Source organism: Heterodontus francisci, chromosome 25, assembly GCF_036365525.1.
Source record: "Heterodontus francisci isolate sHetFra1 chromosome 25, sHetFra1.hap1, whole genome shotgun sequence".
NCBI lineage: Eukaryota > Metazoa > Chordata > Chondrichthyes > Heterodontiformes > Heterodontidae > Heterodontus > Heterodontus francisci.
In genome coordinates, this window is record NC_090395.1 from 32,118,312 (window position 1) to 32,142,571 (window position 24,260).

At 42.7% G+C, this 24,260-nt stretch overlaps 1 protein-coding gene across 1 annotated transcript; it reads left to right on the forward strand.

The window, feature by feature from the left end:
* The first annotated feature begins 668 nt into the window (after positions 1 to 668).
* LOC137384072 (olfactomedin-like protein 3) lies at positions 669 to 23,847 on the forward strand. Its single transcript, XM_068057647.1, has 3 exons — positions 669 to 866; positions 16,919 to 17,201; positions 21,746 to 23,847. Exons 1-3 carry the CDS (start codon positions 759 to 761, stop codon positions 22,528 to 22,530), a joined length of 1,176 nt encoding a protein of 391 aa, XP_067913748.1. The 5' UTR covers positions 669 to 758; the 3' UTR covers positions 22,531 to 23,847.
* Positions 23,848 to 24,260: the final 413 nt, after the last annotated feature.

Consider the following 24,260-nt stretch of genomic DNA (forward strand, 5'->3'; position numbering starts at 1 on the left):
CACCTCAAATTTAAGATTCATGTCCCTCCATGGCCTAACCCCTCCCCTGCTCTGTAACCTCCTCTAGCCCTACAATGATCCAAAATCTGTGCACTCCTCTAATTTTGCCCTCTTGGGCATCTTTGTTTTCCGTTGCCCCTCATTGGTGACCATGCCTTCAGCTGCTGAGGCCCTAAGTTCTGGAATTCCCTCCCTAAATCTCTCCCCTCCTCCACCTCTCTCTTTCTCCTACTCTAAGGCACTTCTTTCATCTGTCCTAATATCTCTTTATGTGGTTCGATGTCAAAATTTGTCTGATTGGTCTCCTGTGAAGCACTTTGGGACATTTGTACAATATTTAAGGTGCTATATAAATGCAAGTTATTGTTGTTCTGGGGGTTTGCACAACGAGGCAGTGATCAAACGTGTACGGAAGTTATAGTCTGGTCTAAAATATCTGTGCTGTTCTTGATGTCTTTCGTGATGTTAGATTGATTATAAGCTCTCATAGTGCTTTGATCCATTTTTCTTTGACCCTCCAAAACTAACACTGGGGAAAACATATGGAAGTAATAAGTGGCTGGTTGGGAATATTGTGTGGTCCCTCCCGCACCGCCCCCCCCACCGCCCCACAACCCCCGTCTGTCTGTTGGTGCATTCCAAAGCCATGAGCTGGAACCAGACTCGACAGAGAGCACAGACACACACTGCTCACAGTACTCACACTCAGAAAGCTGCATGCTCCCTCTTACAGTCACAATCTCGGACCGTCACGAAAGATGGGGATATTGATCCAGTACCTCACCGTGGTCTCAGCTGTTGTTCTAGCTGTGCAAAGTCAGCCCTCGTTCTTAGAATACATCGAGAGAAGACTGTCTGCTTTCGAGGTAAGTCTTTAAATGCTCGCTGATCGTGCTGTTTCTGATTTGCAAATGAGGAAACAATTAGAATTTTAAAAAATGGTTTATAGATTCTTGGTCTATGAGGTGCTGAGTTGGGGACTTGGAATTAATGTTTAGTTTCCCGAGCTGTGGATGCTTATGTAGCAGAACTGCATTTTCTTTGCTTATTTTAAGTGAGTTTTTGCTGCTTTTTTGAAGTGCTGGGATTTAATTTCAGGTATTGGAATGGTTAGTGCATTTGTGCGCTACTTTAACATGATTCTTAATCCATTTAAGTAGATAAATGAATGCCTTGAAAAGCACAAAACAGAACTTAATATGAGCATATTAACCAGTGCGCTATCTGAGGAAATTAAACCGCTTTGAGTGATTTCAGTGATACTAAGAATTCACAATCATTGAATTGTGCAGCAGAGAATCAGTTTCTTTGAAGGCAATCTTAAAGAAATTCTCCAACTACATCATATGAACCCATCCAGTAGCATTACACAAACATAGTCATGTAAAAGTGTATAGCAATGGGCCAGATGTGATACACAGGTGCATTGAGTATCAAATGACAAGAGGGGTAATTTCCATATTAAAATAGCCCAATCTAGCCCAGTTTTTAAATAGTGTACAGGGTGGGAAGGTGCAGTGCGCAGCTGATTTGCTATCGTTTTGGAGGAACTTGACGTAGGTTGGACTGAGGTGAATTATCCCATTGATAGAAATGGTTAATGGGGCAGTGTCCTAGTGCTAGGGAAGTTTTAAGATTGCATCTGCTGCCCCATATTTATTCTTTTAACTTCAGTTTTAATACAAATATGAGCTCTGCAATTGGTTTGCTTGGTAAACACACAGCATGGTGTGATTTGAGTTAAAACAGATGAAGAAGGTTCCAGGTTCAATCCGCAGCTGGGCTAGAGTGGTGGCAGTGATAGTACAGTCAGCCTTACGTCCCCTGGGAAGGAGTGCATCAGCCAAAATTTCCAAATCTGGCAGTTATTCAGTGAATCGTTTCAGATGTGCATGCAAATTGAGTAAGAACAACATCAAGCTTAGCTGTGATGCCCCCGCAGTTGAATACCCTGCTGATGGTCAGGCTCACGCAAAGTGTAGCCACTTGGAAAAAGTGCTTGATAGCTCCTAGTGTAAATGGCAACCTATCTCAGTATGGATAAGCGCCTTTAATGCAGTGAGTGCTGGGATCCCTGTTGTAAAGAAAGAATTACTACCGTGACCCTTATTTCTAATTCAAACTCTTATAATGAATCTTGTTTGTAGTGAATTTCTTTTATATTATTAAAAAAAGAACAAAGATAATTACAGCACAGGAACAGGCCCTTCGGCCCTCCAAGCCTGCGCCAATCCAGATCCTCTCTCTAAACATGTCGCCTATTTTCTAAGGTTCTGTATCTCTTTTCTTCCTGCCCATTCATGTATCTGTCTAGATACATCTTAAAAGACTCCATCGTGCCCGCATCTACCACCTCCGCTGGCAATGCGTTCCAGGTGCCCACCACCCTCTGCGTAAAGAACTTTCCACGCATATCCCCCCTAAACTTTTCCCCTTTCACTTTGAACTAGTGTCCTCTAATAATTGAAACCCCCACTCTGGGAAAAAGCTTCTTGCTATCCACCCTGTCTATACCTCTCGTGATTTTGTACACCTCAATCAGGTCCCCCCTCAACCTCCGTCTTTCTAATGAAAATAATCCTAATCTGCTCACCCTCTCTTCATAGCTAGCGCCCTCCATACCAGGCAACATCCTGGTGAACCTCCTCTGCACCCTCTCCAAAGCATCCACATCCTTTTGATAATGTGGCGACCAGAACTGTACGCAGTATTCCAAATGTGGCCGAACCAAAGTCCTATACAACTGTAACATGACCTGCCAACTCTTGTACTCAATGCCCCGTCCGATGAAGGAAAGCATGCCGTATGCCTTCTTGACCACTCTATTTACCTGCGTTGCCACCTTCAGGGAACAGTGGACCTGAACACCCAAATCTCTCTGGACATCAATTTTCCCCAGGACTTTTCCATTTACTGTATAGTTCACTCTTGAATTGGATCTTCCAAAATGCATCACCTCGCATTTGCCCTGATTGAACTCCATCTGCCATTTCTCTGCCCAACTCTCCAATCTATCTATATTCTGCTGTATTCTCTGACAGTCCCCTTCACTATCTGCTACTCCACCAATCTTAGTGTTGTCTGCAAATTTGCTAATCAGTCCACCTATACTTTCCTCCAAATCATTAATGTATATCACAAACAACAGTGGTCCCAGCACGGATCCCTGTGGAACACCACTGGTCACACGTCTCCATTTTGAGAAACTCCCTTCTACTGCTACTCTCTGTCTCCTGTTGCCCAGCCAGTTCTTTATCCATCTAGCTAGTACACCTTGGACCCCAAGCGCCTTCACTTTCTCCATCAGCCTGCCATGGGGAACCTTATCAAACGCCTTACTGAAGTCCATGTATATGACATCGACAGCCCTTCCCTCATCAATCAACTTTGTCACTTCCTCAAAGAATTCTATTAAGTTGGTAAGACATGACCTTCCGTGCACAAAACCATGTTGCCTATCACTGATGAGCCCATTTTCTTCCAAATGGGAATAGATCCTATCCCTCAGTATCTTCTCCAGCAGCTTCCCTACCACTGACGTCAGGCTCACCGGTCTATAATTACCTGGATTATCCCTGCTACCCTTCTTAAACAAGGGGACAACATTAGCAATTCTCCAGTCCTCCGGGACCTCACCCGTGTTTAAGGATGCTGCAAAGATATCTCTTAAGGCCCCAGCTATTTCCTCTCTCGCTTCCCTCAGTAACCTGGGATAGATCCCATCCGGACCTGGGGACTTGTCCACCTTAATGCCCTTTAGAATACCCAACACTTCCTCCCTCCTTATGCCGACTTGACCTAGAGTAATCAAACATCTGTTCCTAACCTCAACATCCGTCATGTCCCTCTCCTCGGTGAATACCGATGCAAAGTACTCGTTTAGAATCTCACCCATTTTCTCTGAGTCCAAGCATAACATTCCTCCTTTGTCCTTTAGTGGGCCAATCCTTTCTCTAGTTACCCTCTTTCTCCTTATATATGAATAAAAGGCTTTGGGATTTTCCTTAACCCTGTTTGCTAAAGATATTTCATGACCCCTTTTAGCCCTCTTAATTCCTCGTTTCAGATTGGTCCTACATTCCCGATATTCTTTCAAAGCTTCGTCTTTCATCAGCCGCCTAGACCTTATGTATGCTCTTTCATCAGCCGCCTAGACCTTATGTATGCTCTTTCATCAGCCGCCTAGACCTTATGAATGAGTTCTGGTGACATCGCCAAGAATACTGGCTCAGAGGTTCACTGATTCTGACCATGTTTGGGAAGTCAACAGACACTATCAATATCCCAGGATAATTTTGCCTACAACTGTGGACATGTTAACCCTTCCATTTCACTTTTTCAAAAGTCTGTTCCAAGTTCTAATGTACCAAACTTGTCAAAGGAATGCAAATAAAAATAGGGTGTGTTATGTAATGGCACCCAACCCTCTCCGTCAGATCATCATTCAAGAGGAAAAGGGAAAGACTAGCCCCTACTCTGCCCCACCCAACTTCCACCACCACCACCCTCACCGACATTAAGATATTCCTCCAACCCTCCAGTCACTCTGTCAATCTTTCGCATTCCAATCCAATTCAAGCTGATACTCCTCTTCCATCATTCAAACTGGCCCTCTTCCTCCTCCCTCACCACCTTCTGTTTATGTTGGCATTCTGACTTCTCATTCCCCCGCAATGATTCTCACTCCTCCCCCACTCCAATGTACCACTCTCAGCTTTTGTTCTTTCCCTCCTCTCTTCAATGCCATTTATTTCCCTTTCCGCTTCATTGTTCTGTCCCCTCTCCATTCATTGTCATCCATTCCCTCTTCATTCCTATCCATTGCCTTGCACTCACCATCTCTGTGCCATCCGTTCCTCTGTTATTGCCCTCCATTTTCCACTCCTCTCCAACCTGAATCTGGCTGTTCAGTCTTTCCCTGCAATGCCACCCCTGCTGCTAATGGCAGGGTTTCTGGTCTGTTGTATACCGTAGGCAGGAATTGTTGATCTCATGAGAGTTTCTATCTGCAACAGAGATAGGAACAGGAATAGGCCATTCAGCCCCTTGAGCCTGTTCCTCCATTCAGTTAAATGTATTCACTTTTGCTCCATAACCTTTGATACCCTTACCTAACAAAGATCTATTGCACGCAGTCTTGAAAGCTCCAATTGTCTCAGAATCCACAGTCTTTTGGGGAGATCTTCACTGCCCTCTGTATAAAAAGTGCTTCCTGATTTCACTCCTGAATGGCCTGGCTCTAACTTTAAGATTATGCCCTCTTGCTTTGGAAATGGTTTGTCTGTCTACCCTTCCAAGTCCCTTTATCATTTCAAACACCTTGATTAGATCACCCCTCAACCTCCTAAACTGAAGGGAGTACAAGCCAAGTTTATGCAAACTGTCCACATATTTTAACCCATTAAAGCCTGGTATCATTCTAATGAATGGCCCTAAGCTTTAAAATTCCCTCCCTAAATCTCCCCACCTCTCTTTCCTTCTTTAATACCAGTCTTAAAATCTACCTCTCTGTCTTAGTATCTCTTTATGTGGCTTGGTGTTAAAATTTTGTTTGATAATGCTTCCAGGAAGCTCCCTGAGACATTTTACTATGTCAAAGAACTACATAAAGCAAGTTGTTATTGTTGTTGTTGAATCTGTGTTTTAGAGTCATAGAGAGATACAGCACTGAAACAGACCCTTCGCCCCACCGAGTCTGTGACGACCATCAACCACCCATTTATACTAATCCTACATTAATCCCATATTCCCTACCACATCCCCACAATTCTCCTACCACCTACCTACACTAGGGGCAATTTACAATGGCCAATTTACCTATCAACCTGCAAGTCTTTGGCAGTGGGAGGAAACCGGAACACCCGGCGGAAACCCACACGGTCACAGGGAGAACTTGCAAACTCCGCACAGGCAGTACCCAGAACCGAACCCGGGTCGCTGGAGCTGTGAGGCTTCGGTGCTTACCCTCTCCGAGGTCAGTGTGTCCTTCCTGAGGTGTGGTGCCCAAAACGGACCACAGTACTCCAGATGAGGTCTGAGCAAGGCTCTGTACAGCTAAAGTATGTTCCTGTGGTCCTCCTCTTTGTATTCCAACCACCCTGAGATAAAGGCAAACAATCCATTAGCTTTCTCAATTACTTTTTGTACCTGCTGTGTAGATTGGCTCTTATTGTGTAACTAAATACCCAAATTCTCCTCCAACTCCTGGCCCTTTGGCTTTTAGAAAATATTCTGATTCATCATTCTTGAATCCAACTTGGATGACCTCACACTTCCCCACATTGAACTCCATCTGCCACGGTGTTGCCCACTTACATGATCTGTTCATATATCTTTGCAACTTACTGGTCCAATTTGCATATCTTACTGTGTCTCTTAATTTAGTGTCATCTGAAAACTTAAGAAACTCACTATTTCTTCATCCAAGTCATTAATATAAATGGTGAAAAGCTGAGGACCTGAATGGCATTTGTCACATCCAAGCAATCAGAGCACCTCCTTTTTATCCACATTCTCTACCTCTCAACCAATTACCAGTTCATAAACACAAGATCACCTCAAGTTTGAGGACAGAGAGATCCTGGTCTGGTCCATTAGCAGCCAGGCATTGATTAGGTAGGGTCATAAACCTCCAGCGTTGTCCTGGAGGCTCCGGAAATTGAAAATTAATCTCGAGGACAATCCAGGGAAAAATCATAGAGGCATTTAAAAAAAAAGGTTTTCTTCATTTAGTTTGAACACTTTTAATATTTGTTATAAAAATATTAGGGATGGGAATAAAGGTTGTTTGACTGGTCATCTATTTGGGTAAAAGAAGTCTTTTCGATTTCCAACTGGCCATGGGAAGGTGGGCCGCCATGGGAAGGTGGACATATCGGGTGACTAATGGCGGAACTGTGGAGATGAGATGGTTGGAGGAATACATTCAACCAGAGTTGGAGACATTGGGAACAGAGCTGGGATATAGATGGGGAAACCAAGGACTTGGGTATGAACAAGAAAGGAAGGAGTGACAGTACTGGGGTAACGGGACCTGTTTCACCCCCAACTCCCTGCAGAGCCCCCAAAACACTGACTGTCAATATGAAATGCTGATGGCTGGGGGCTATGCAACTGGCCTTCTAGTGAACTGTACTGCTGGAGGGCTGCAGTATGTTTTACCAGATAGTTCGGTCTGCTACAGAACGAATGTGGGACAAGACAACCAGAGGAAAGTGGAGGAGTTCTATTTTTTAAGTGGAAAATTAAAAATGATCTCTTTAAATTCAGCTGAGTAAACTCGAAAGACTAACTCCTAAAACATGTGGATTGAAACTGCTTGATTAACAGAGGTTATTTTTATGAGTAATTTAACACACCAGCTCTCTGGAGGAAAGATTTTCAGTGGGATAGTGAGTGGCTGGCCAGGAAATGTTTCAAGCTGCAGGGTTGAATTAAGGGAGAACTATCTTTATCTGAACAGCTATCTGCATCTGAGCCCCACCTCAGCAGTTTGTGAAAACTGCTGGATATTCAAGAATGACACATTATCCATTGGGAAGGAAATTTTAACAGGAATTTTTGTAAGTGACCTTTCTCACGGAGGGGAAGGGAGGTATTGGAAGGAATCTTACACAATGCCCACCTGCATCATAAGGTATTAGGTTGTTAATTTGGGGCCACTTTCATTAAATCTTAGAAAATTACAGCACAGTTGGATGCCTTTCGGCCCATCATGCCTGTTGCATGCTCTTTGAAAGAGCTATCCAGTTAGTCCCATTCCCTGCTCTTTCTCCGTAGCCCTGCAATTCTTTTCCTCTTCCAGTATATATCCAATACCTTTTTGAAAGTTACTACTGAATTTGCTTCCACCACCCTTTCAAGTAGTTCATTCCAGATCATAACCTCTCACTGCATAAAACAAATTCTCCTCACCGTCCCCTTGATTTTTTTGCAAATTATTTTAAATCTCTGTCTTCTGATCATTGACCTTCCTTTCTTTTCAGTTAAGGAAAGGGATTCAGTGCACAGTGACGACAAGAGTTGAGGAAGAATCTGAAAATAAAAAAGCTTTGAATAAAATAACTTTCCCTATCTCAATTGAACAATAGGGAAACAACAACATCTTGCATTTATATAGCAATATCAAAAATAATCAAGAGCATTATCAAACAAAATTTGACACTGAGTCACGTGAGGTGATATTAGGACAGATGATCAAAAGCTTGATCAAAGAGGCAGGTTTTAAGGAGCATTTTAAATGTGGAGGGAGAGGTAGAGAAGCAGAGATTTTTAGGGAGGGATTTCCAGGAGTTTACGGCCCAGACAACTGAAAGCACATTTGCCAATGGTGGAACGTTGAAAATCAGGAATGCACAAGAGGCCAGAATTGGAGGAGTGCAGAGATGACAGGGGTTCATAGAGCTGGAAGAAGTTACATAAATAGGGTACCACCATGGAGAGATTTGAAAACAAGGATGAGAAACTTAAAATCAAGACATTGCAGGATCGGGAATCAGTGTAGTGTTACGACTGCTCAGGTCAAAGCCCCCAGTCAAAATATATGATTCTGATCACGGTGGTAACAACGCACTGTCAATCCAGTCCCGTCGCTCCACCGGTCTTTCTTTAAGCTCTCCAAATCGAAGAAAGCAGCAGCCCAATTGAAACAATCTAGTAACTGTTATGACTGACCGCTCCTGTCAAAGCCCCCAATCAAAATATATGATTCTGATTGTGGTCGGAGAAACGCACTGATAATTCAATCCCGTCGCTCCGCAGATTGCCTAACATATCATTTAAAAACTTTCCAAATGAAAGAAAGACCCAGCCAAATTGTACCGTCTATTAACCCCCGAATGAGGCTAACCAAACCAGGTGTCTTTAAATGAACAAATTAACTCTTTAATTAAAAGAACGAAATTCTTAAACACTATGATCATTTAAAAATAGAAAAATGAGAGTCCTTGCAAATTTACATCCAATGTTGTTCGAAGTCCCTCGCAGAATCTTGTTCGAAGTCCCTCGCAGTCGTCCGATGCGGGAAAAAAGGCTCTTCCACAGTAGAACAGTCCCGTAGTCTAACTTCAGTAGGTGATGCTTTCCTTCTCCAGCGAATTTCAACAGTTAACAACTTGCAAACACTTTCAATGGAATCAATCTGACTTAAGTTTTTTAAGGGATAAAAGATTGTCACAGTCCAACTTCCCTTTCTTCAATTTAAACTACCAGAGATCTTTGTCTTTGCTTGACTTCTTAGAATTTCGAGAGATAATAATTAAACAGACAAAAATCCTATTTCCTTCAGTTTAAATGGTTGAGAGCTCTTTTTCAGTGCTGACACCATAGCTGTCTGTCTTCTGTGTCTGTGTTCAGTTAGGACAAACTGTCTTATTAACTGCTAGTTCAAACTGAATTGTAACAAATGTATCGCATCAGGCTCACTCCCAGTGGCTGTTTCCATGGTATCGAGAATGCACTCTTTGAATCGCAGTCTCCAAATGGGTATTTCTAAGGCAACGAAAATGCACCTTCCTATAACTCCTAAGGCTTGCAGGCTCTTAAAACAATACTGATCCCTTGCAAGCCTTAAAGGCAAACGGCATATTCCGAAAAAAAAAGTACAGGATCATGACACCTCCGCCCCTAGCAGAACGAAACGCCATTCCTGAAATGCGTTTCATTACAATGGGTAAAAAAATACAAATTGAAAAAACGGCAACACATTTTTTCACGCATTTTCTGTTATACTCTTTTCCAAAAAAAATGTTTAGACTACAGCAACAAGTTCCACCAGAACATTTCGGTTTTAAATTTTCAAAAGGTTGTTCCAATTAACCCATTTTAAATTTCCAAGCATAGTCTTCCAATTGTTTTGTGTTTTCCTTCCAAGTGTCCCTATTGTCCATCATCTCAACCAGGTGAGCTGCACAGCTAGGAGCACTGAACACTACTGGGTTCACTATTCTCTGAGAAGTTTCTCGAGTAGCCCTTAACCTATGACACTGGAAAACCCTGTCCGGTGTAACAGAAGCTGATTTTGTCTTACCCTGGGTTGTCAAAGGAATTTGACAGTATCCCTCCAACACATTTAGAATTAGAATTAGAATATTACAGCGCAGTACAGGCCCTTCGGCCCTCGATGTTGCGCCGACCTGTGAAACCATCTGACCTACACTATTCCATTTTCATCCATATGTCTATCCAATGACCACTTAAATGCCCTTAAAGTTGGCGAGTCTACTACTGTTGCAGGCAGGGCGTTCCACGCCCCTACTACTCTCTGAGTAAAGAAACTACCTCTGACATCTGTCCTATATCTATCACCCCTCAACTTAAATCTATGTCCCCTCGTGTTTGCCATCACCATCCGAGGAAAAAGACTCTCACTATCCACCCTATCTAACCCTCTGATTAACTTATATGTCTCTATTAAGTCACCTCTCCTCCTCCTTCTCTCCAACGAAAACAACCTCAAGTCCCTCAGCCTTTCCTCGTAAGACCTTCCCTCCATAACAGGCAACATCCTAGTAAATCTCCTCTGCACCCTTTCCAAAGCTTCCACATCCTTCCTATAATGCGGTGACCAGAACTGCACGCAATACTCCAGGTGCGGTCTCACCAGAGTTTTGTACAGCTGCAGCATGACCTCGTGGCTCCGAAACTCGATCCCCCTACTAATAAAAGCTAACACACCATATGCCTTCTTAACAGCCCTATTAACCTGGGTAGCAACCTTCAGGGATTTATGTACCTGGACACCAAGATCTCTCTGTTCATCTACACTACCAAGAATCTTCCCATTAGCCCAGTACTCTGCATTCCTGTTACTCCTTCCAAAGTGAATCACCTCACACTTTTCCGCATTAAACTCCATTTGCCATCTCTCAGCCCAGCTCTGCAGCCTATCTATGTCCCTCTGTACCCTACAACATCCTTCGGCACTATCCACGACTCCATCGACCTTAGTGTCATCCGCAAATTTACTAACCCACCCTTCTACACCCTCTTCCTGGTCATTTATAAAAATGACAAACAGCAGTGGCCCCAAAACAGATCCTTGCGGTACACCACTAGTAACTAAACTCCAGGATGAACATTTGCCATCAATCACCACTTCTTTCAGCTAGCCAATTTCTGATCCAAAGCTCTAAATCACCTTCAACCCCATACTTCCGTATTTTCTGCAATAGCCTACCGTGGGGAACCTTATCAAACGCCTTACTGAAATCCATATACACCACATCCACTGCTTTACCCTCATCCACCTGTTTGGTCACCTTCTCAAAAAACTCAGTAAGGTTTGTGAGGCACGACCTACCCTTCACAAAACCGTGCTGACTATCGCTAATGAACTTATTCTTTTCTAGATGATTATAAATCCTGTCTCTTATAACCTTTTCCAACATTTTACCCACAACCGAAGTAAGGCTCACAGGTCTATAATTACCAGGGCTGTAAGACCTGTGTCTTACAGGCTGTAAGACCTGTGTCTAAGACATTGTGTTGCCCACTCTGTCCATACAGTCCTTTAAATGAGAATTTGGGTAGGAGTCTGCCTTCTTTACCACAGTGACTTTTCTAGCGTCTATGCCATTTTGAGCTGTTCGACCAGGTTTAGTCATCAAGACCATCTGCGAGTTCCAGCTGTCTTGACTAGGTTCATCTAAGCTGCCCTTCAGCATGCATTGTACCTCTGCTTCCACTTGGGCCTGTCTGTCTGGACCTAAGCAACAAGGATGTTGTTTTAAAGGAATGGCTCCCACTATACCCACATCATGTGTGGCTAAGGTTGTACATCCTGGCTTATCCCTACAAACCTTTTGAAACGTTGTGAAAACCCTGGTTAGGACTTCATGCTGTTTTGCCTCTAAGTGTAAAAGCCTATTGTTTAACTTTCCTAGCCATTCTGCATTCGCTGATTGGATAGTTGGAGGTTCAATTGGAGAATTTCCTAGGCCTACTTCTGCCTCATCCTCACTATCCTTTTCCTTCTCCAAAGTCCTGATTACCTGACATACCTGTACTGGGTTATCCTCCTCCCTGTGGTAATATGGTTTGAGCAAATTAATGAGACACAACCAGTTCTTCACCTGGTGATCAGGGGTGTCAATCAAGTAATCTACTTTACCCACTCTTTAGATCACTCTATATGGGCCACTGAACCATGCTTTCACTGGTTCTCCCTATGGACGGTAACAACACTCCTGGTTTTGTGGTAGGTTGTGGTTTTCCCACCGGTTGATAGGTGTGGCATGTCCTACAAAATTGTCTCATATCCTTTGTAAGACCTGGCCAATAATAATGTTTGCTTATGTGTGATTTGGTCTTCCGAATTCCCCTATGTCCTGAAAAAGGAATGTTGTGTGCTAACCTTAATAATCCTGGTCGATATTTAGGTGGTACCACTATCTGCTCAACAACTGTCCAGTCTTCGTCGGCAGGTCTATGAGGTGGTCTCCATTTCCTCCTCAAAACCCCATTTGCCATATAATAGCCTTCCGGAACTCCTTTCACCTCAGCTTCTGACAGAGCTGACTGTGCTATTTGGTAGATCTCCGGATCAGCTTGCTGTGCTGCAATGATAGACGATCTGTTAAACATCTCATTTGGATTATCTAAATCCCCAAATAAGGTTTCAGATGCCTGATTATCTATTTGTGGTTCCCCTTTTACCTCCGACAATAGATCTGTTTAGCCACTGCTCGGGTAACTACACAGGCAGGAAATATACTCCTGTAATTACTCTGTTTCCTTAATTTCACATGTTCCTCTGTAACTATAGGAGAAACTGATATTTTTGATGCTGCCAAATCATTTCCTAGGAGTAGATCAATTCCCTTTACTGGTAAACTGTGGACAACACCTACAGTTACTATCCCAGTTATTAAGTCACTCTCTAGGCATACTTTATAAAAGGTACAGCTATACGCACCCCGCCAATTCCATTTACTAAAACCTTAGCATTCAAGGCACTCCCTGGTGGAAACCTCACATCTTTCCCCAGCAAGAGTGTTTGGGTTGCTCCCGTATCCCTGAGTATAATGATAGGTTTTCCTGCCTCACTTACAGGATACAGAGTTACTCTCCCCTTTGACAAAAAGTCATTATAACTCTCAGGTATTTTATTCTTAACCTCTACACTCTTCTTAGTTTTAGTATCTGGTTTCACATTCACAGCCGTCGTTAAAGCTATAGCCTGGTCTGCTATACTCTCTGTCAGAGTCTTTTCCTCTGCACTAACTTTGCGTACCCCAACAAGTCCTATGGGTTTACCTCGCAATTTCCAGCACTCTGAATGAAGATGACCCATTTTGTTGCAATGATAACACTTTGGCTTGCAAACCTCACTTATACCCTCAGTACCTTCCTTTCTGACCTGAGGAGGTGATCCTGGGACATTCCCAGCCGTTCCTTCTTGTCCCCGGCTACTTGCCTTCCTTTCACTCTCCCACTTTCTATCCTTCTCGGGTTTATGGGGGTGACGGTCAAAGCAGGTTGGCTTATTCACAAGCTCAAAATCATCAGCAATCTCTGCTGCTTGCCTAGCTTTCAAAACTTTCAGGTTATCTATATTTCTCACTACTGAAGGAATGGAATTTTTGAACTCTTCTAAGAGAATCAATTCTCGTAGGCTCTCATATGTGGTTTCTATCTTTAATGCCCGTATCCAACAGTCAAAATTCATTTGCTTCACCCTCTCAAATTCTAAATATGTCTGCCCAGTTAATCTCTATAAATTCATAAACTTCTGACGGTAAGCTTCAGGGACTAACTCATGCACAGAGAGAATAGCCTTTTTTGCCATCTCATAATCTGCAGAAGCCTCTTTAGAAAGCATGGCATAAGCTTCATGAGCTCTGCCTACCAGCCTACCCTGTATAAGAAATGTCCAGCTTTCTTTCGGCCATTTCATCTGTTTGGCTATTTTTTCAAAAGAAATGAAAAATGCCTCTGCATCCCTTTCCTCAAACTTGGAAAGAGCAGGTATAAATTTAAACAACTTCTTGCTGGGTTCTGATCTAAATTCAGATTCTTCCTGACCCGAATTTTCCCTGGATTTAAGACTACCCCTTTGTCTTAGTTCTATCTCTTTTAACCTAAGTTCCTTCTCTTCTCTTTCACTCTCTCTCTGAAGTTCAAGTTTTCTTATTTCTAACTGAATCCTAGCCAATACCACCGCATCACTCTCGGACCTACTACCTTCATGTCTTTCATATTTGCTTTCTTGTTCCTCGTACTGCCCCTCATCTGTATTATCATCATCATCATCATTATCATCTTCTACCAATTCCAGATGTTCGGCTCTTAATCCAATTATCCCTGCTTTTTTGGCACCTGATTTCAATTCCAACCCCAATTTCACTGCCAATTCTTTTAACTTGTTCTTAGTTAAAGTTATTAAGTCACTCAGGGAAACATTCTGCTTTCCCAAAAACTCTGCTTAAACCACTAATGCCATAACAATGGTATAGATTATACCTTATTATATAAGAGACCTGGTTCTTTTAATTTCTTTGTAATTGGTGTCAGATTTAGATCCCAACAATCAAGTTTCCAATTGATAAGATCCCAGACTCGAGAGAAATTAATCTGGTGCCAAACGCAAGACCCCAATTTAGATATGTTATCCCAGAGATGAATAATTACTATGATTCCAAATGTGAGCCCTCAAAATTTGTCTGATTCTGATCCCAGACGCGAGCCACCGAATTAAATATGATTCAACTGTGAGCGAACCCCCTATTAAGATATGATTCAAATCCCAATTAATATGTTATTCAAATCTTGAGTGAGCCCCCAATAAATATGTTACGACCAACTGCTCCTGTCAAAGCCCCCAATCAAAATATGTGATTCTGATTGTGGTTGGAGAAACGTACTGATAATTCAATCCCGTCGCTCCACAGATCACCTAACATATCATTTAAAAACTTTCCAAATGAAAGACCCAGCCAAATTGTACTGTCTATTAACCCCCGAATGAGGCTAACCAAACCAGGTGTCTTTAAATCAACAAAGTAACTCTTTAATTAAAAGAACTAAATTCTTAAACACTACGAACGTTTAAAAATAGAAAAATTTACAGTCCAATGTTGTTCGAAGTCCCTCGCAGTCGTCCGATGCGGGGAAAAAGGCTCTTCCACAGTAGAGCGGTCCGTACTCTAACTTCAGTAGGTGATGCTTTCCTTCTCCAGCAAATTTCAACAATTAACAACTTGCAAACACTTTCAATGGAATCAATCTGACTTTAGAGTTTTTTAAGGGATAAAAGATTGTCACAGTCTAACTTCCCTTTCTTCGTTTTAAACTACCAGAGATCTCTGTCTTTGCTTGACTTCTTAGAATTTCGAGAGATAATAATTAAACGGACAAAAATCCTATTTCCTTCAGTTTAAATGGTTGAGAGCTCCCACAGCTGTCTGTCTTCTGTGTCTGTGTTCAGTTAGGACAAACTGTCTTCAAGTGCCAGTTCAAACTGAATTGGAACAAATGTATCGCATCAGGCTCACTCCCAGTGGCTGTTTCCATGGTATCGAGAATGCACTCTTTGAATCGCAGTCTCCAAATGGCCGTTTCTAAGGCAACGGAATTGCACCTTCCTATAACTCCTAAGGCTTGCTGGCTTTTAAAGCAATACAGATCCCTTGCAAGCCTTAAAGGCAAACGGCATATTCCGGAAAAAAAAAGTACAGGATCATGACAAACCCCCGAATGAAGCGAACCAAACCAGGTATCTTTAGGTATCAACAAATTAACTATTTATTAAAAAAACTAAAATCTTAAACATTATTAAGATAAACCAATATCTAACTTCTTATTTAAAAATCTATCTCTCGCATTCGCATACATATACTCGGTTTTAAATTAGCTGTCCAAAAAAGTAGAAAAAAAATAAAGTCTTTGCAGATTACAATCCCGACGAACGGTCTTCCAATACAACACAGTCAAAGTTCACTTTCAGTCTTCCAAGGTCCAATGAGAAAAGGGTCCTTCTGGAGGTAGGGGTTCAACAGTTCAGTTCGGCAGTTGTAGTATTAAACTTTTATTTTTTCAGCGCTGAACCAAGCAGATCAATAATTTCTTATGAAAGAAAAAAAACCTTTCTTCTTATTTCTTCAAGGAATTAATTTGGCTTGAAGCTTTTTAGAATTTTGAGAGAGAGACTGCACAGGGTTTAAATTGACTGAGAGAGCTTTCCTTCCTTCACGTGCTGGAACAGTCTGTCAACTAACTGCTGTTCAGCTAATTTTTAAAGGTCAGAATTGCAACATTGAATCTCCGTTTTCTCTCTCTCTCTGTTTGCTGCTTGGCAACCTCCAGAGCTTGCTGCCTTAAAGATGTACTGATCTTTTACAGCCTTAAAGATGCACCACAATATTTCCCAAGGAGAAAAAATAGCACAGGACCGTGACATTGAACATGGGGTGATGGGTGAACAGGACTTGGTGTGTGTTAGGAAATGGGTAGAAGAGTTTTAGATGAGTTCAAGTTTACTGAGGATGAAAGGTGGGTTGCAGCCAGGAGAGAATTAGAATAGTTGCATCCAGTGATAACAAAATATGGATCCGGATTTCGCAGCAGATGACATGAGGCAGGAGCAGAGAGGTACTCAAGTAGTTGATAGAATTCGAATAAAAGCAAAATACTGCGGATGCTGGAAATCTGAAATTAAAACAAAAAATGCTGGAAATACTCAGCACCTCTGGCAGCATCTGTGGAGAGAGAAGCAGAGTTAACATTTCAGGTCAGTGACCCTTCTTCAGAACGAGCAGATATTAGAAATGTGAAAGGTTTTAAGCTAGTAAAGCGGGGGTGGGGCAAGAGATAACAAAGGAGAAGGTGTAGATAGGACAAGGTCACAGAGAATAACCGACCAAAATTAGAATTAAAATGTAGATGACAATTAGTAATAAACCCCCATCTGTTTCTTGTACAGGATCGGATAGCTGTTTGGTATGATCAGACACAGAGGTACTCCTCAGAATACAGAGAATTCAAGAACCGGATTCTCGCTCTTGTGGATGCCTTGGATAAGGAGAGAGAAGAGCAAACACGCAACCTTGAATTGGCAACTTCTCGCATCGAACGTATAGAGCGAGAGATGGACTACTTAGAGACCAAAAATCCAGCACCAACCTGCATAGAGATAGAAGACACGTTTATTGAGAAAAGTGTTGAAAAAGCTGAGAAAAAGAAAGTTAAGCATCACAGAGTGATAGGTAAGAGATGGTTGATAGTGAATTGTAAATGGAAGTCACTCCAACCACAAGCTACCTAGGCCTTGTATATTCACTGCTGATTTTTGAAACTTTTTTAAACCGTTATAACCAACTAGCAAATGGTCACTGAAAGCCCCTCAATGGCTTAAGAAGGAAAGAAGTTACATTTATATAGTGCCTTTCACAACTGCAGGATATCTGAAAGTGCTTCACAGCCAATGAAGTACTTTTGAATTGTAATCACTGTGGTAATGTTAATTGCACAATGTGGAGCTAAGCCAGGAATGTTCCAAGTGTGGCATCTTCCCAACACCCATTGCCTACCCCCCTCCATCAACCCCTCACAAGTCTGTGTTGATCTCAGTTATCGCAGCCCTAGTAGACATTGGATGTGTTGCAAATGGTCTCATTTCCCCAGGAAGCAGGAATGGTAAGAATCAGCCATGATTTCTCTCTTCTCTATCCAGTTAACACTGTTTGAAAATGTGTGTGTGTGTGCGTGTGAGTACATGTACATTGGTGTTGCAGGCGGATGTGTTCAAGCATATGTGTGTGTTCACGCATGTGTATGGTCCCGCATCTGTGTGTACACTTGTGTGTACATGTGTGTGGGTGTGCGTTTTTGAATGTCAAGGAAGGATGAAGTTGCTCTGGGCTGTGATGCCCCCACAATTGAATAGAATATGGCTTTTGTCAGCTTGGCTCAGATGTAATGAACCACCTTTTTCCCCCATGGAATCAAATGTATCAAAATGAGTTAGTATGGCCCACATGGTAGATAAATCAAGCCAATTTAAAGAGAAGACTATTGTTTCTTTCAATCAGTGTTGGAGATATTAACAAAGGATTTCAAAACTTGGCGACTTTACTTGGAGTTGAAGGCAAAATCTAATCAATTGTTTTCTGATACTTTTTGAAGCCAAGTGAAACATAACAGGCTGCCGAAGAGTTAACGTCACTTGCCAAGAGTGACAGGGGCAGCTATAGATGAACCTCTTCTCAGGATAGTGAGGCTGCTTATTTGTCCTAAATGTACATATTGGGTCTATAATGGGATTGCTGGCAGCCCCACAGCAATTATGCAAGAAGGGTACAAGCTCCTTGTTTGGTCGGACATAGAGGCTTGAGGCCTACTATTTGTCCAACATATTCAGTGCTTGCCCATGCAGCGATTAGTCCTGATAGCCTACAGACAAACTGTGTACAGACTCGTTAAAGCCCCAGCAGATATGCTAATTAGGGGGTCACCCCATAATTCGGCTAGAGTGGCTGAGTGGGACTGCACTGAGCACCTGTTAAGAACAGGCACTTGAGGAGAGGTCTAATTTTATCTATTATATATTAAGAAGGTGAGTTGTCCGATGATTCCATGAGTACAGTGAATGTAGGTGACTCTGTAAGCATAATGTTAAGTGATTAATTTATTAGAATGGACCAACACTAAGCATTACATGACAGCCACCTACTCAACACTCAGAAATCCCAATCCATTTCCTTCAAAATAAATCACAGTCCTGGGTGTCCAGGATATGTGCAGGTGAGCAGAACAAATTGATCAGGAAAAATATGGCATTGTAAGGTATTGAAACAAAGAAAAGGAAAGTGATCGGCCATTGGAAGTCTGGCGGCCATTCAGTTCAAAAACAAAAGGCCTTGTACAGTGAAGCTAAAATTGTACATGGAAGCATGAAATAATTCAGGATTTGAGTGACGTAAGGAAGATGGGTTCAAAAGTGAAATGGAAACTACAATGACACTTACCCCAAACGTTTTCATCCAATGTGCAGTGCTTTTCACTCTTCTATGTCACGTTTCATCTGATCTTGATTTCTAAGCTGTTTCATCCAATTCCACTGCCACTCCCAGTTTGGTATCATCTGCAAATTGAACCATGTTTCAATTGAGTTTCTGAGTCCAGATCATTTACATAAATTAAAAATATTAGACGGTCCGACACTAAACTCCAGGGTATCCGCTCAATCCTTCCCTGTGCCCCAAGGGAACTCTAGTTTCTTATCTATTCCCATTTTTACTGGCTGACCCCACAGGACTTTCTGAAAGTCTAAGTACCTATTTCATCGGGCTTTCCACAATCCTCTTGGAATGTCAGCTCCTGAAGTTGGTCAGGCAAGATCTTCTGAATTAATGTTGGCTGCTGTTTATCAGATTATTATTGTGCAGGTTCTCCTCAGGATTACTCCCAATAGGGGAGGCGGTGGCATAGTGGTACTGTCACTGGACCCAGGGTATTGCTCTGGGGACATAGGTCCGAATCCCACCACAGCAGTGGGTGAAATTTGAATTCAATTAATAAAATCCGGAATTTAAAGCTAGTCTAATGATGGCCATGAAACCATTGTCGATTGTTGTAAAAACCTATCTCGTTCACTAATGTCCTTTAGGGAAGGAAATCTGCTGTCCTTACCTGGTCTGACCTACATGTGACTCCAGACCCACAACAATGTGGTTGACTCTTACATGCCCTCTGAAATGGCCTATCAAGCTACTCAAGTTGTATCTAACTGCTACGAAGTCGCTAAAAAAGAATGAAACCGGACGGACCATGCAAGATCGACCTAGGCACTGGAAATGACAACAGCAAACCCAGCCTTGTCGACCCTGCAAAGTCCTCCTTACTAACATCTGGGGGCTTGTGCCAAAGTTGGGAGAGCTGTCCCACAGACTAGTCAAGCAACAGCCTGACACAGTCATACTCACGGAATCATACCTTACAATGTCCCAGAGACTGCCTTCACCATCCCCGGGTATGTCCTGTCCCACTGGCAGGACAGACCCAACAGAGGTGGCGGCACAGTGGTATACAATCTGGACGGAGTTGCCCTTGGAGCCCTCAACATCAACTCCGTATCCCATGAAGTCTCATGGCATCAGGTCAAACACAGGCAAGGAAGCCTCTTGCTGATTACCACCTACTGCCCTCCCTCAGCTGATGAGTTAGTACTCTTCCATATTGAACACCACTTGGAGGAAGCACTGAGGGTGGCAAGGGTGCAGAATGTACTCTGGGTGGGGGACTTCAATGCCCATCCTAAGAGTGGTTCAGTAGCACCACTACTGACCGAGCTGGCCGAGTCCTAAAGGAGATAGCTGCAAGACTGGGTATGCAGCAGGTGGTGAGAGAACCAACAAGAGAGAAAAACATACTTGACCTCATCCTCAGCAATCTGCCTACTGCAGATGCATCTGTTCATGACAGTATAGGTAGGAGTGACCATCACACAGTCCTTGTGGAAACCAAGTCCTGCCTTCACAGTGAGGATACCCTCCATGGTGTTGTGTGGCACTACCAGCGTGCTAAATGGGATAGATTTCGAACAAATCTAGCAATGCAAAACTGGGCATCCATGAGGTGCTGTGGGCCATCAGCAGCAGCAGAATTGTACTCAACCACAATCTGTAACCTCATGGCCCAGCATATCCCCCACTCTACCATTACCATCAAGCCAGGAGACCAACCCTGGTTCAATGAAGAGTGCAGGAGGGCATGCCAGGAGCAGCACCAGGCATAGCTCAAAATGAGGTGTCAACCTGGTGAAGCTACAACACAGGACTACTTGCCTGCCAAACTGCGTAAGCAGCATGTGATAGACAGAGCTAAGCAATCCCATAACCAACGGATCAGATCTAAGCTCTGCAGTCCTGTCACATCCAGCCGTGAATCGTGGTAGACAATTAAACAACTAGCTAGAGGAGGTGGCTCCACAAATATCCCCATCCTCACTGATGGGGGAGCCCAGTACATCAGTGTGAAAGATAAGGCTGAAACATTTGCAACAATCTTGAGCCAGAAGTGCTGAGTTAATGATCCATCTCGGCCTCCTCCTGAAGTCCCCAGCATCACAGATTCTATACTTCAGCCAATTCAATCCACTCCGCGTGATGTCAAGAAACGACTGAAGACACTGGATACTGCAAAGGCTATGGGCCCTGACAATATTCCAGCAATAATTCTGAAGACCTGTGCTCCAGAACGTGCCGCACCCCCAGCCAAGCTGTTCCAGTACAGCTACAACACTGGCAACTACCCGGCAATGTGGAAAATTGCCCAGGTATGTCCTGTACACAAAAGGCAGGACAGGTCCAACCCGGCCAATTACCGCCTACTCTCAATCATCAGTAGTGATGGAAGGTGTCATCAACAGCACCATCAAGCAGCACATACTTAGCAATAACCTGCTCAGTGATGCTCAGTTTGGACTCAATTTAACATTTCAACTGACAGATAGCACCTCCGACCCTTATTACTGCACTGATGTATCAGCCTAGACTTTATTCAGTCTCTGGATCTTGAATTGACAACCTACTGCCTCCGAGGCTACTCATTGGACAGATTTTCTGGGGATGAAACTGGTCTATGCCAGTGGCGCGAAAGAAGCACATAGCAAATCGGCAGTCCATTTTATATTACTCCTGATCATATTTTTTCCATTGAAGTTAATGCAGGGAGCTTATTTTCTGTTTCTATATCAGATTTTCAGCAAAATTTGTTTTCAGTCTTTTGACCTTTTTGCTTTTTTTTCCAGATTGCGGAGAAATGATCGTCAGCATTAAAGCAATGAAAATAGTCAAGAAGTTGGAGACTAATTCCGGCCTGTGGACCAGGGATCTCTTGTCAGACTCTGAGAAAGTGTATGTCTTTGATGGTGTAAGTAACGACACAATCTATGAATTTGCCAGATTAAGAGACCTCACAGACTTCTCAGGCTTGATGAAAGCAAAGAAAATCAAACTGCCATATCCATGGGCTGGCACAGGCCACCTGGTGTACAAAGGCTTCCTGTATTACATCAGGAATGAGCCCGAGTTCCAAGTGATCAAGTTTGACTTGAAGAACCAGACGGTGGCAGACAGCGCCATGTTCCCTGCCGAGCAGCAGATCCCAGTGTACAGCCTCACGCCCTTCAACTACATTGACCTGGCCGCAGACGAGGATGGTTTGTGGGCCATATACGCCACTCTAGAGAATGAGAATCACATCTGCCTCGCCAGGTTGGACCCCAAGACATTGGATATCGAGCAGATGTGGGATACACCATGCCCCATAGAAAACGCTGAGAACGCCTTTGTCATCTGCGGGACGCTTTATGTGGTGTATAACAGCAAGCTCCGCGGCCGCTCACGGATCCAGTGTGTGTACGATGTCAATGGCATAGTGACCAATGAACAGGCGCCTTTGGTGTACTTCCCCAAACGATATGGGACACACTCCAGCATCAAATACAGTCCAGCAGAGAAGTACCTGTATGCCTGGGATGATGGGTACCAAATAATATACAGACTGACAATGAAGCAGAAATCGGAACTGTAAACATTGCGTCTAAATACAACTTATTACTAGGATCAGGAGCCTGCGTGACTCTCCCCAAAAACAATAGGAAACCAGGGCAAGATGGAGAAAAATGACGATGTTTTAAAATGAGTGATTAGTTAATTTTCCTGGCTCCATTGAAGTACTTAGCGCCGCAAAAATAGAACTAGACATATCCTTAATGAAGAGATTTATAATTAACTGGTGATGTGTTACACATAATTGCATCAAGGCTTTTCCATGGTTTTGCAAATTGCAGCAGGCAAACTGAAGAGTTAATTGAAAGGGATGATGTGTGCCGGGGAATACAACCGCATCGAACACATTTGCATGAAACTTTGCACTAGTGTTAAAATAGCAGGCAGCAGAATTTTACGTGAATGTGTTGATGCATTCAGATGTTAATAAGTTACCCTAAAGAAAGAATTTTCATTTACATAGCACCTTTATGACATCCTAAAGCACTTACAGCCAATGAAGTGCTCCTGAAGTGGTCACTGTTGTAATGTAAGAAACACGGCCGCCAATTTACACACAGCAAGCTCCCACAAATAGCAAAGAAATAAATGAATAGATAATCTGCTCTAGATATTGGTTGATGGATAAATATTGCCCAAAACACCCGGGAGCACTGCATTATTCTTCTTCAAAGACTGGTGTGGAATATCTGCATCTGCCTGAGAGGGCAGACAGGGCTTTGGTTTAGCATTTTATTTTTTAAAAACAGCATCACTAGCAGTGCAGCAATTGTTCTGCTCGTAGTTAGGAATAGAATTTGATAGGATTTGTCATTGTAATATATCTGGCACATCAAAGAACTTGCCTTAGCCATGCTAAGGCATTGGGCTTGCTTTTCATACCAAGTCTGTGCTTGCCCATAATACTCCCGCACTACTTACTACCCTGGAACTGGGCACATCCTTAATATGCTGGCACAGGGCTTTCCTTAATAGCCTGGCATGTGGCTAGCCCTTTAATATCAAGTCACTAGACTCAACCTTAAAACTGGGCTCCTCCTTGCTCCCCCTGTCACTGGCCTCAGCTTTAATACCCTGGCACTGGGTGCAGCCTTAATAGCTTGACACAAAGTTGTTTAATCCCTCAACAACCCCAAGGGTACATTCACTGAGACATCAGTCCCTGTTGCTGTTGAGTCTAGCTCCAAACTGTTGTAACACCAACTATTTTACAACCTATAGCTTGATTGTACTGCCTTGTAACTGATTTATTATCCTATATATAATCACCATGTATATTTTTTATAATTATAATGATCTGTACTAATAATATTCACTAAGTGTGAGACTGGGTGATGTAAGTGATTAAAAAGCTCTGCATTCCATTCCATTTACAGACTGAAGATGAAAGTTTTTTCTGATAACTAAGTTCATAGAATCATGGAAGCATCTAACATGAAGAAGGCTATTTGACCCATCCCATTGTACCTGCCCTGTTTTTTTGAAAGAGCTATCCAGTTAGTCCCAAGCCCTGGCTCTTTCTCCATAGCAATGCAATTTTTTTCTTTTTCAAGTATAATCCAATTCATTTTTGAAATTTACTATTGAATCTGCTTTCACTAGCCTTTCAGGTAATGATACCAGATCATGATCAGTTGTTGCACAAAGGAATTTCTCCTCATCTCCCCTTTGGTTCTTTTACCAATTATCTTAAATCTGTGTTCTCTGTTTACCAACTCTCCTGTCGGTGGAAACAGGTTCTTTTTATTTACT

Bases quoted from the DNA above. Each gene is read 5' to 3' on its own strand.
- LOC137384072 (XM_068057647.1), top strand. From the start codon at position 759: ATGGGGATATTGATCCAGTACCTCACCGTGGTCTCAGCTGTTGTTCTA. The intron at 867-16,918 runs GTAAGTCTTTAA...TTTCTTGTACAG, and splicing joins GAAGACTGTCTGCTTTCGAG to GATCGGATAGCTGTTTGGTA. The intron at 17,202-21,745 runs GTAAGAGATGGT...TTTTTTTTCCAG, and splicing joins TAAGCATCACAGAGTGATAG to ATTGCGGAGAAATGATCGTC.